Raw genomic sequence first — 11,451 nt, forward strand, 5'->3', positions numbered from 1 at the left:
AACTTTGACATCCCAATTTGGGAACTAAAAAAGCCCAACGTGACACCCAGTAGCAGGCTAGCAGCTAGCATAGCAAGCGGCGTTGCTGGCGTCAGCTGATGTCGGCCACGATCATCCCGAAGTCTAAGTTGCCGCGCGTTGACTCCGCCGCGGTTGCGAGAGCCCTTTTCGTTTCCACCGAGGCATCCCGGCTCCGAGGCGCTGCCGTGCCGACGTCGCCGCAGCCATGATGATCGCGACCGCGGCGCTGCCGGCCGCGTCCCGCTCGGTGGCGGCGCTCCTCGCGAGCGAGGGCGGGGTCCCCACGGACGAGCTGCGGCGGCTGGAGCGGAGGCTCACCAAGGCGCGGGGCCTGGCGGCGGACGCCGAGGCGAAGGAGGGCCGCGACGCCGGCGCCAGGGCGTGGCTGCGCGAGCTCCGGGACGCGCTGTACGAGCTCGGAGACGCCGTCGACGACTTCCGCCGCGTTGCCGCCCGCCGGCAGCTGGAGGGCCGGAGATCGGTAAGCCCCCTGCTCCGCGTTCCGTTCCCTTGGATCCGGTGGGTGATTGCAGAGAAAATTTGAAAAGATCGCTCGCATCGTCAGATGCTCGCAACGCATGATTCAGACCTCGGCTTGCTATGAAAATGTGGCCATGGGCTAACATGCTACTGATCTTAACTCATTTTTGTGACACATTTATGATCACAGCGCTCTAGTGGAAATGAAACATTAGGCGTCTCTGAAAGAACAACGTTTCATATGCATCAACCATACTGTAGGAACCAGTTCATTCATAATTTTGCCCTTACTAGTTCAAGTGCGGGGACGGAGGCGGAGACAATCACTGCCATGAACCCTGCGCACATAGTTTGCTTTCTCACCTACTGTCTCATGGCAGCCCAATTCCTAAGCGTTTGATTGCAATCCTGGCTATCATCATATGGTGAATCTTCACTGTTTTGTCATGTCAGGCAGACTCCAGAAAAGGAAAAACTAAAAAAAAACTCAATCAGGACATTTGTATTCTATAAAGAAAGTAATGGCATGTTGTATCCAAGTTACATTTTAGAAAATTGGTGTATATGAAATTGGTAGTCTGTCTTAAGTTTTTTCTGTAGGTTACTAACAGCATGCACAATCTTAATTTGGACAGTTACGCCATTGGTTTGCATTACCATCTAGTATCGACAGAAACCAGTACAAGACTTTGAAAACCAGCATCAGCAACCTGAATGAAAAAATGACAGATATTTTGCAGAAAGGTTCTGATCTAGAACTTGAAGCAATCAACCATGAAGGCCAGAATGGAATGTCTGGATTTTCTTGGGAGATGGTGCGTGATGACATTACTTTAGGTGACATTGAAAATGAGAAAGATGAATTGATTGATGTGTTGATGGACAGGAAGAGCACCAACAAAGTTGTTACAATTATTGGGGGTAGTGGAGTAGGCAAAACCACACTGGCACGGAAAATTCATGAGGATCATCACACAAGAAATGCTTTCAGTATTGTTGTATGGGTGAGTGTTTTCAAAGGTTTTGACGATACTGGATTACTGTCTGCAATTGTAAGGGCTGCTGGCGGAAATCCCAAAGCACAAGAAAACAGGGTGCAACTTGAGGCAATGTTGGCTGCCATACTTAAAGGAAAGAGATTCTTACTGGTACTTGACGATGTGCATAGTCATCAGATTAATGAGAATTCACTGGAGGCTCACTGGCATATTTGTGGTCATGGAAGCAGAATTTTGATCACCACTCGTGATGAGAGTGTTGTTGCGAAAGTGAAGGATGCTCACATCCACTGGATTAAGAAATTAAGTTTTCAGGACTGTTGGTCCTTGCTTTGTCGTAATGCTTATCTGGATGAGAGTGTTCATGGTAACACTTTAAGGAATATTGGAATATCAATTATCCAAAAGTGTAACCAGCTCCCAATGTCTGTAAAGATTATAGGTGCTGTCCTAAGAACAAAGGAACGGACCCAAGAGGCCTGGCAGAGGGTGCAGGAAAGTGAAGGATGGTTTTTCAAGGACGTTCAAGATTACGTCCATGGCTTAACCGAGGCCATCTTTTTGGGTTACCATGATTTGCCATTGCATCTGAAGCAATGCTTTATTTATTTATGTCTGTTCCCTGAAGGCTTTCTCATAAGGCAGCAGTTTGTCAGTCAACTGTGGATTTCAGAGGGTTTGATTGAGAAACGAGATAACTGCAGTCTTGAAAAGACTGCAGAGGAATATTACAGGGAGTTGTTATCAAGAAATCTTTTGCAACCTGAAACTGGAAGTGATGACACAACAAGATGCACAATGCATGATCAAATTAGATCCTATTTGCAATTCTTTGCGAAAGATAAAATTTTCTCTGGTGATCTGAAGACTACTATAAATGGAAATTCCAGTGAAGCACTGCGACATGTGTGGATTAGAAACAACACACCAACAACTGCTGTGGAAGAAATGGGGACTGTGGCAAGCTTGAAGACAATTATTCTTTACAAGATCCCGTTGGGCAATCGCAGCTTAGATAAGCTTTTTAAGGGGCTCAAGTACTTGCAGTTGTTGGACCTTGGTGGTACTGAAATTACGTATGTTCCAAGGACACTGGAATCTCTATATCACCTTAGGCTGCTAAATTTGTCACTAACCCGAATTACAGACCTTCCAGAGTCCATTGAGTCTCTCACAAATCTAATGTTCTTGGGACTCCGGTACTGCAATTGGCTGCATAATCTTCCAAATGGCATTGGCAAGCTGCAAAATTTGCGAAATCTTGATCTTCGAGGAACCAATTTGCATCAAGTCCTGCCAAGTTTGGTAAATCTGAAGCAGCTCTCCACACTACATGGCTTTGTAGTAAATCGTAAACCCAAGCGCGAAGATGATCCGACTGGGTGGCCTTTGGAAGACCTAACATCTCTTGATGCATTGAGAAGCCTGCAGATTCTTCGGTTGGAAAGAGTCTCAGATTCTTCGAGGGTGCAAGAAGCCATGCTGGAAACGAAGTCACACCTTAAGGAGCTTGAACTATGTTGTAGCAATGATGATAGACAATCTGAAGTACAAGAGGAAGATGCTAGAACACTCAAAGACATATTTGATCGGCTTTCTCCTCCACACTGCTTGAAATCTCTCAAAATAATGAGCTATTATGGAAAACTTTTCCCTGATTGGCTACCTAATCTCTCAAACCTCCAGAGCCTTGTTCTTACTGATTGCAAATTCTGTGAGCATATTCCCAATCTGGGCCAGCTGATGGAACTCAAGTTTCTGACCATAACCAGCTGTACCAAGTTAGTTACCATTGAGCAAGATCGTACAAGTACCGGTCAGGCATTTCCGAAGCTGGAGCAGTTGCACCTAAGAGACATGGCCAATCTTCAATCCTGGATAGGATTCACACCTCATGATATGCCTTCGCTTGTGAAATTCCGTCTCGAGAATTGTCCTAAGCTGCATTACCTGCCATCTGGGATCAAGAATTCAAAAGTCCTGACAACCATGCAACTACGCCATGTTGATAGCCTGCAAATAGTTGAGAACTTGCCTGTGCTCAAAGAATTGGTTCTCCAAGCCTGCAATGGACTTGAAAGAATCTCAAATCTTCCATTACTTGAAGTTCTGATAGTCATAGGCTGCTCTCGATTGAAGGATATCACTGAACTCCACCTGCTTAGCCATGTCCGCATTGTAGATAGAGAGCTAAGAGAACTTCCAGATTGGTTTGCAACTAATGCGTTCATGCTGCAGACATTCACTATAGTTGGCACAGCTGAACTGCTTCAAAGATTACTTCCCAATCGTGAAGATTGGGAAATCATTCGTCACATCAGGAAAGTTTATGCAAATCTACCTGATGAATCTCCATTTTTCACTTATACAAAAAGCTCTGCTGATTTCCATGTTGATCAAAGAATAGGAGAACAAGGCAACCCACCTGTTCTGTCAGGAGCTGGAATTCCAAATGAAGCACTAAGCATTTCACTTGACAATTCTGTTGTGAGGACCTCTCGGATTGGGGCGCTCGGAGTACAAGTCAGAAGGATATCGATGCTAAAGAGGGCCATAAGACACTACCTTGTTCTGTATCTTATTATGACTATCATTGTTATGCAAGTTCTTTTCTATTTGCTGCAGAATAGGACAAACAGAGAGATTTGGCTTGTTCAGACCCTTGTCATCTTCTTCACTACTGTGCTATTGCTGTTGCTTGTATTTCTTGAGTGAGGGTTCTCTCATATAAAGCTGTGATCAGATGAAAAGAAGCCACAAATCAATTTCAAAATAGTTACATGCTCCACGGAATTGCATGTCCACTTTACACAAGTGTGAATGATGGCAGAATGTGGAGAAAGATTCTAATGTTGATACTTCAAGCGCTTAAGAGAATACACAGATGCAAAAGTGTTAATCAAGGTTTTGGATGTGCTCCAACATTGTGTGCGCATGGTGAAATAAGACTATGGAAGCATCATACATATGCGGAATCCCTGAACATAAAGACAAAGTTACTCAGCTTGGTTGTAACTTTGTTACATCGGTTGCCTGTAATATATGTTCATGTATCTTCATTGCAATTATAAAGATCTATCTATTGGTGCTGGTATGCATAGGAAAGTTTGTTTAGAAAAGTTAGTAGTCTGAATACTCCTGCAAATGAACGACGAAAACAGGTCCTGGCAAGGACATGGTTTAACTTCTGTTCTTCGAGTTGGCTTGAAATCTGTGGTGCATTAATAATAGTTTATTTTTCACATTTGAATTTGAATGTTCCACTGCATGAGACTTTGGCTTTGTATGAAGGCATTACAAGTGCATGTGATACTTGTATCTATAATTGAATAAGTATATGCGATACTTGTATCTATAATTGAACTTCAACCTGTTTCTGTGTGCTGTCTGATTATCCAGGTTTGATGTTTCGTCCAGTATCTGTAAGAACTGATTCTTGAGCGTAACCAGCATATGCCTGGACAATGAACTACAAGTACTTATCAAGGCTGTTGAATCTGTAAGACAAATCATATTTGTAAGGAATGGATTAACCTGGTGCATGGATTAGGAATGTTATTACAAAAATGTCACTAGCATAGATGGGGACATGGTGTTGGAACCATTTTGTTGTAGGGCTCCGAAGTTACTGGGTAGAGCTAAAAATAGTGAGAATAGAACCCCCAAAAAAGAAGATGAGAAAATGGAAGCTGAAATTTCTTTTTCTAGAATACGCAGGAGAGCTGAGTATCATTCCATTAAGAAGAGAATGAAAACATTTGTTTTACAACGCGGGCTAAGCGCACGGATACAAAATTCGAGATTCCCGTTACATGTTATTACAAGAGCACCCTAAGAAAGGAAATCCTAGAGAATAGGAAGCTGAAATTTCATTTTGATTTACTATTAAATATAATATGGGCACAGGAAATAGTAATGTACAAGCAATCTCTGGTGACATTCCACAAAGCAGTTACAATATAAACTCAATTTCGAAATATGAAGGTACAGTCTAAAAGAAAACATTGAGATCTCGAAACAACCCCAGTTACAACAGTCACAACTAATACTTGCAGGAGCTTAACCATTGGCGAGGGAGTCCAACCCTATGATTACAGAACTTACTTATACCATAATGAATATACAAAATAATATAGAGTAGTTCAAAGAAATGGGTCCTGAATGAATTTTGTGTGCCAACAAATAAGGCACATCAGAGTACAGAAGTGCGGTATCAACGTTCAGTCAGTCTGAACATGGAATTCATCTGGTGATCAATATTCACTAGACAAGGAAAATATGTGGGCAGCAACAAAGAGGAGAACCGTGAAAAGTATACTCATCCATGACTGATTTGTGGATTGACCAATTTGTTCGCTGTTGTTTCTAATTTCATCCGCTGGAATAACTTCTTCAGCTTGTGAAACAACTGACATGCTGAAGCTAGGTGAGCTGTATAAAGAAGATCGCGCAAGGGACCTTGCACTTTTATGGAAGTAGCTACTACTTTTGGCATAGGAGAAGTAGAAGTCATCATTTGGCAGATACGCAAATACATGATCAGCATTTTGTATGACAGGCCAGTATGGGGCGGATGCAGAGGAGCATCTGTCCAGTAGCTCCTCAGTTCCAACAATCTCCAATCTCCTGAGCATGAAAGGTTTTCCTGGCTGCAACCATTGTGGAAGTTTGGTTGAATTCCTTTCATTTGAATGCACAGTGCGCAATGAAGGGACATCCTGCACAACATCCAAAAGCAAGCAATCCACTACTTTCAAGTCTTCAAGATTTCCAAGGTTTGAGATCATCTTCAGCTTGATGTTCTCACGGACTTCGAGTTCTTTAAGTGCAGGTATGTTCTGAATCGTTTCCAAGCTATCAACATGATCTATATGCAAGCTTGTCAGTGCCTTGCAATGCTGGAGGCAGTGAGGGAGTGAATCCAGCTTGGGGCATCCAACAATCCTGAAATTCATGAGTAAAGGCATATCTCTTTCTTCAAGGCCCCACCACGACTTCAAGTTGCTCATCTTGCTGATAACCAGCTGCTCCAGCTTTGGAAATGCTACCCCGTCATCTGGTGCTCCACGAATTTCAGGGCCAATGTAAGCTGACAGATTGGAACCATTTATTGCTAGGAATTTTAGACTTCTCATCTGACCCAGAGATGGTAGATGTTGGCAATGCAAACAGCCATCAAGGGTCAACCTCTTTAGTTCTTGGAAATGAGGCGAGGCTAGCCAAGATGGGAATCCATGGCCATAATAATTTTCTAGCTTGACAGAGACAATAGAAGGTCCTGGCTTGAGTTCTTCAAACACTTCTTTAATATTTGCGGCTCTACTAATTTCTGATATTCCATCATCAGTGCTGCAGCATAGCTCAAGCTCTTTGAGATGTGATTTTGCCTCCAACGCTGATTGTCTTGCATCTGCCCCTGTTAATGTTCGCTCTAGCCTTAGCATCTTGAGGCTTGTCAACTTATCTAAGGACCTCAGCTCTTGAAATTGCCAACCATTTCTTGCACCACCTGGGCTTACAATAAAACCTTGTAGGCAGTTGAGTTCTTTCATCATGCAGAATCTGAATTTCACTTGGTTTAGTCCAGCTCCTGAAATGTCAAGTGTTCTCAAGTTTGTAAGACGCCCCAGAGATTCTGTGAGAGCATTCAGACGAGTGCAATTCTTGAGAATTAAGAACTGCAGCATCCTAAGATTCTCAATAGTAGATGGAATCTCTCTAATTTGGGTATTTGCAAAGCTAAGATATCTAAGGTGAGTCATCGATCCCAAACTCCTAGCAACACACTCGATCTGTGTATCTCCAAGGTCTAAAACTCTTAGGTGTGTTAACCTCTGAAAAATATCACCCAAGGCCCTGTCATTTGGTGGACTTCCAGACAGGATAATGGTTCTCAAGCATTTCAACTTTCTAATACCATTTCTAAGCGCTTCTGCACCTCCAGTTGTAATAGACAAGCGGCATGGTTTCAATACATCACCTATATCTTGAGGATTGCCGATAAAGTATTCATCTTGTGACTGGAGAAGTGCAAATGATCTGAAGAGATGAGGCATCTTCGACCTCTCTGCACCATAAGCTCCATTTTCTGGCAAAAGAAGGCCCATACCTAACAATTCGTCATAGCATTTTTCAGCTTCCTCTTCAACAGTTGTATATGAACTGTGTGTTGTGCTCTGCTGGGTCACAATAAACCCCTCTGCAATCCACTGCTGGGTGATACGCTGCCGATAAATCACAGACCCCTCTGGATATAGTGAGCAATAAACAAAACACCTCTTCAGATAATATGGTAACTCAAGGTAGCTCATATTGATAGCATTTCTTATTCTTGAAGAAAGGCCACAGAAATCACTGGAGTAGATTCTCCCCCAGTCATCTTCTTTGGGGTCCACTTCCCTTAGAAGGCATCCAATTCTCCTTATTGCCAATGGAAGGCCATTGCACTTCTGCACAATTTGCCTACCAATATCCTGCAAGTTTCCAGTGTTCTCATCAAGGAAGGCCCTTGTACGAAGCAGCCACCAACCGTCGTCCTCGTTGAGGCCCTTCACATGGTGAATATGAACTGCCCCCATTCTCTTCGCAACACGCTCATTACGGGTTGTTATAAGGATTCTGCTGCCAGGGCTCCCATGTTGTGCTTGTATCTCTAGCAGACCATCCCAAACATTCTCTCCCCACACATCATCAATGACTAGCAGAAACTTGTTACCCTGTAACAATGTACGCAGCTGTGCTTGTTGTCCTGCAGTCTCTCCTCTGCTGAACCTCTCACCTGACCACATTGACATATGCCGCAAGTCTTTGGAGACATGTACCCATACCCTGGTCTCAAACATAATTTCTGCCTTGTGGTATACCTTTCTAGCAATAGTAGTCTTGCCAACACCAATTGTTCCTATAATAGCAAACAAAGGATGATTAGGACGACTAGGACTATCTTCTTTGTTTAGTAGTTCGATGAGACTATCACAGTCATTTTCCACCTCTCTGCCCACAATATCAGGCTCTAGATCTGGAGCAACGTCAAGATCTAATCTTATTTGATACAATCTTATTTGATCTTCCAAAGCTGGCTTTAGATGGAGCCTCTCACCCTCTTGATAAATGATGTCCAGTTTCTGATTTAGTTCATGTATATCACTCGCAATTATGTAGTCAGTGCCAACATCTCTGCAGCACTTAAAGACTGATGAAGGATTGCATTCCTATACAGACGGGAAATGATTCAATTTCTGAGCGGAACTGCCAAATTAATACGAAATATGCAGATGAATTTAAAAATGTAGGTCTACAAAAATTTACTCATTTAGCCAGAAATCAGCAATGCGAGTGCATTAAATTGCTTCATGGTGCACACTATTTGTGAAAAAAAGGTAAAGGTACTAATCATTCTCACAGTTCGTAATTCCGTATGCCACTGGCTTGTAGTTATATAGATAATAAGGTTTGCTAACTCACTGGTGTGTTGACAATAGGTGGCCACAGAGCAGATGTTGCCAACTAACATGCCAAGGTATGTCTACGATATAAAAATGATATTAGTCTAGGATTAGTCAAATATTGTCTTCGCATATGATTCTCATTTACTTGTCTACAGTAAAGGCAAGTACTCCCTCCTTCAAGAAGGCGTATGTTTTTTGGGCATGGACTTCATAGAATATATCATTTATTTTATTACTAAAGAACCAATATAATGTGATTTTGTTGAAATACGAATCTTGTTGTATAATTGTTTTACAATAAGCATACTTATAATTTGACATGTTGATCAGAATATGCAATATTTAAATATATAAAACACAGTATGCCTGTACTTTCAAAAGGAGGGAGTATTAGTTGGATTGTGGCATATGGTGCTTGGGATATCTCAATCGATCATTATTCCTACATGAAGAAGTTGCTATCCAGTACACAAATCTATATAACAAAAAAAGATGCAGTACTTGGTACACAAATAATACTTTACACATGCTCCAATCCCACAAGCATGTGATGAATTTTCATGCTGTCAATCTTGCGAATATTTGTATACTTGAGAGAATTTTGAGAAACTACTAGATATGCAGTCTGTTAAAATCTTAACAGAAATAATTCACTAGATTGTGCTGCCTGCAAAAAGAAAAGCAGACAATAGATGCATCTGTTATTTAAATTTTTCACAAGTTGTAGTGGCTGGTTGGAAGATTCCTATAGGGATTGACATCTTTTGAAGAATATCCCTTACCCTCAACCATATCTCCGACCTGAGGCTTTACACACATGTGAAGATACCAGAGGAAAGAGCATAGCAATGACCACTTAGGTGAACTCTCAAAGCTCAGGAGATTCAGTTACAGTGTATGCAAGCACAATTATTTGGACAACCCTCAGGACTCCTCGGAGAATACCCAAAAAAAACTATAATGCAAATATCCAACCCTGAAGGTACAAAATGAAAATCAACGACGAATCAAGACATTTCCTGACCTGTGGTTGTAATGTTTGGAACCTCTCCCTTTCAATCCTGCATCGGTCAATGATGTTTTCAGCCTCATAAATAATTTCCCGTGACCTCTTCAGCCAATCTCTAGTAGTTTCATTTTGAATAACTGTCTGCTCTGCATCCCTGACGATGGCTGCCATACTGTCAAGTTTTCTTGACAGTCTGCTGATCTCGTTTTTGACACACAAAACTTTGGCAATTTCATTGCCGGCTAAATTGCCAAGTGAGATGATAACTTGTTTTGTGAACTCAGATAGAACCATCTCCATCCTAACTCACTTGGAAGTGTTCAAATACTTTCTCTGCAAAGAATCAAGAATCGTTATGTTAGAAAAATGAAAATGGCATCCCCTCTTGCTGTTCACCATCATCGAGAACCATGCGTGCACATAAGGTTTTATCAGTTATCTTTAGTGACCAAGCTATATGAATATTATCACTTGGGATCTCTACGATGGCTCATCAAAAGACATAAACACTACACATTTTCCAAGTCACAACTTGCTGGAGAGTGGCGACATAAAAAATAGGAGCAACTAAAGGTAATGGCAGGTGTCCTCTCTGGCTCTGCCATGTTATAGATGTACAGAAGAAAGGAAAACATGAATGGTCCTTTGTCCTGGTGGGTTTGATCAGTTAATTAAATTTCCATAAGATTTTCGGCATCCAAACAGAAGAAAGTACATCACAACTGATTTTCCCTTATAAACACTTAGTTTTTTGTGTTGTGAACTTATGATGTACGGTAACTTACATTAAAAGCATATCTGAAGGCATGCTTTAGCATATTTGAAGACATGCTTCCTGAATCTACCATTCTCCAAGCTATCCCTTCCTTTAGATTAACCAACCACTTGCATAATCCTGCCTACCTCTAGGGTCCTACACTGCAAAATGGCCCAAATCACCCAACAGCATGAATCGTGAATGCACCTGAAATGCTCCTGTGCTCCCTCCTTGATGCTACTAATATGAGACATTGCACTCCAAAATCCTCAATTCCAACAAAAAATTAGGCACAATGTAAAACAAGATAGCATAAAAGACAACATCTCTTGGGCCAGCTGGATGCTACCACGCTCATACTGCTACAGTAAACTCGCAATCCGGAATCCTCAGCTCCCACAACAAATTCGGCAAAATACAAGAACCGATAACACAAAAAAGACTTCAACTTTCGTACCTTTTGGGGCCGTCAAGGGAGCAGAAGTGCGCCTCACTCCACCGGAATCTTGATCTTGGGCAGCCCCGCCGACGAAAGGCGGGGAACCAAGAGCTTTGGCCGCACCGAGCACCCTGGAGCCGGGAGCCGGGACGGCGCCTCTGCGCGGCACAGATCTTGGGACTATCGCCGCGCGCAATGCGGGACGCGGAGGATGCGTCGCCTTCGCTGCAGCTTCCATCCGATCGCCCCCGCGGCGTCGCCTGAGTTTTTAATGCTCGAGACTTCTTCCCTCCAGCGGG

The 11,451-nt window shown here is 42.5% G+C and overlaps 2 protein-coding genes across 3 annotated transcripts; one reads left to right on the top strand and one right to left on the bottom strand.

Annotated features, from left to right (window-relative positions):
- Positions 1 to 170: 170 nt before the first annotated feature.
- LOC101762242 (putative disease resistance protein RGA3) lies at positions 171 to 4,868 on the top strand. Its single transcript, XM_004957639.3, has 2 exons — positions 171 to 502; positions 1,137 to 4,868. Exons 1-2 carry the CDS (start codon positions 227 to 229, stop codon positions 4,212 to 4,214), a joined length of 3,354 nt encoding a protein of 1,117 aa, XP_004957696.1. The 5' UTR covers positions 171 to 226; the 3' UTR covers positions 4,215 to 4,868.
- A 541-nt stretch (positions 4,869 to 5,409) lies between these two features.
- LOC101763325 (putative disease resistance protein RGA3) lies at positions 5,410 to 11,451 on the bottom strand. Of its 2 annotated transcripts, none has more exons than XM_004957642.3 (3): positions 11,171 to 11,451; positions 9,972 to 10,289; positions 5,410 to 8,710 (listed from the first exon to the last, which is right to left on the bottom strand). In XM_004957642.3, exons 2-3 carry the CDS (start codon positions 10,254 to 10,256, stop codon positions 5,753 to 5,755), a joined length of 3,243 nt encoding a protein of 1,080 aa, XP_004957699.1. In that variant the 5' UTR covers positions 10,257 to 10,289; positions 11,171 to 11,451; the 3' UTR covers positions 5,410 to 5,752. The 2 variants fall into 2 exon arrangements, with proteins under 2 accessions (XP_004957699.1, XP_022679895.1); XM_022824160.1 differs by lacking the exon at positions 11,171 to 11,451 and adding an exon at positions 10,742 to 10,957.

This window comes from Setaria italica, chromosome II, assembly GCF_000263155.2.
Source record: "Setaria italica strain Yugu1 chromosome II, Setaria_italica_v2.0, whole genome shotgun sequence".
In the NCBI taxonomy this organism is placed as follows: Eukaryota; Viridiplantae; Streptophyta; class Magnoliopsida; order Poales; family Poaceae; genus Setaria; species Setaria italica.

What these genes read in the sequence shown, in the direction of transcription:
- LOC101762242 (XM_004957639.3), top strand. Translation starts at nt 227, where the DNA reads ATGATGATCGCGACCGCGGCGCTGCCGGCCGCGTCCCGCTCGGTGGCG. An exon ending in AGCTGGAGGGCCGGAGATCG is followed by an intron (nt 503 to 1,136) that starts GTAAGCCCCCTG and finishes TAATTTGGACAG; the next exon opens with TTACGCCATTGGTTTGCATT.
- LOC101763325 (XM_004957642.3), bottom strand. Translation starts at nt 10,256, where the DNA reads ATGGAGATGGTTCTATCTGAGTTCACAAAACAAGTTATCATCTCACTT. An exon ending in TCCAAACATTACAACCACAG is followed by an intron (nt 8,711 to 9,971) that starts GTCAGGAAATGT and finishes CCGTCTGTATAG; the next exon opens with GAATGCAATCCTTCATCAGT.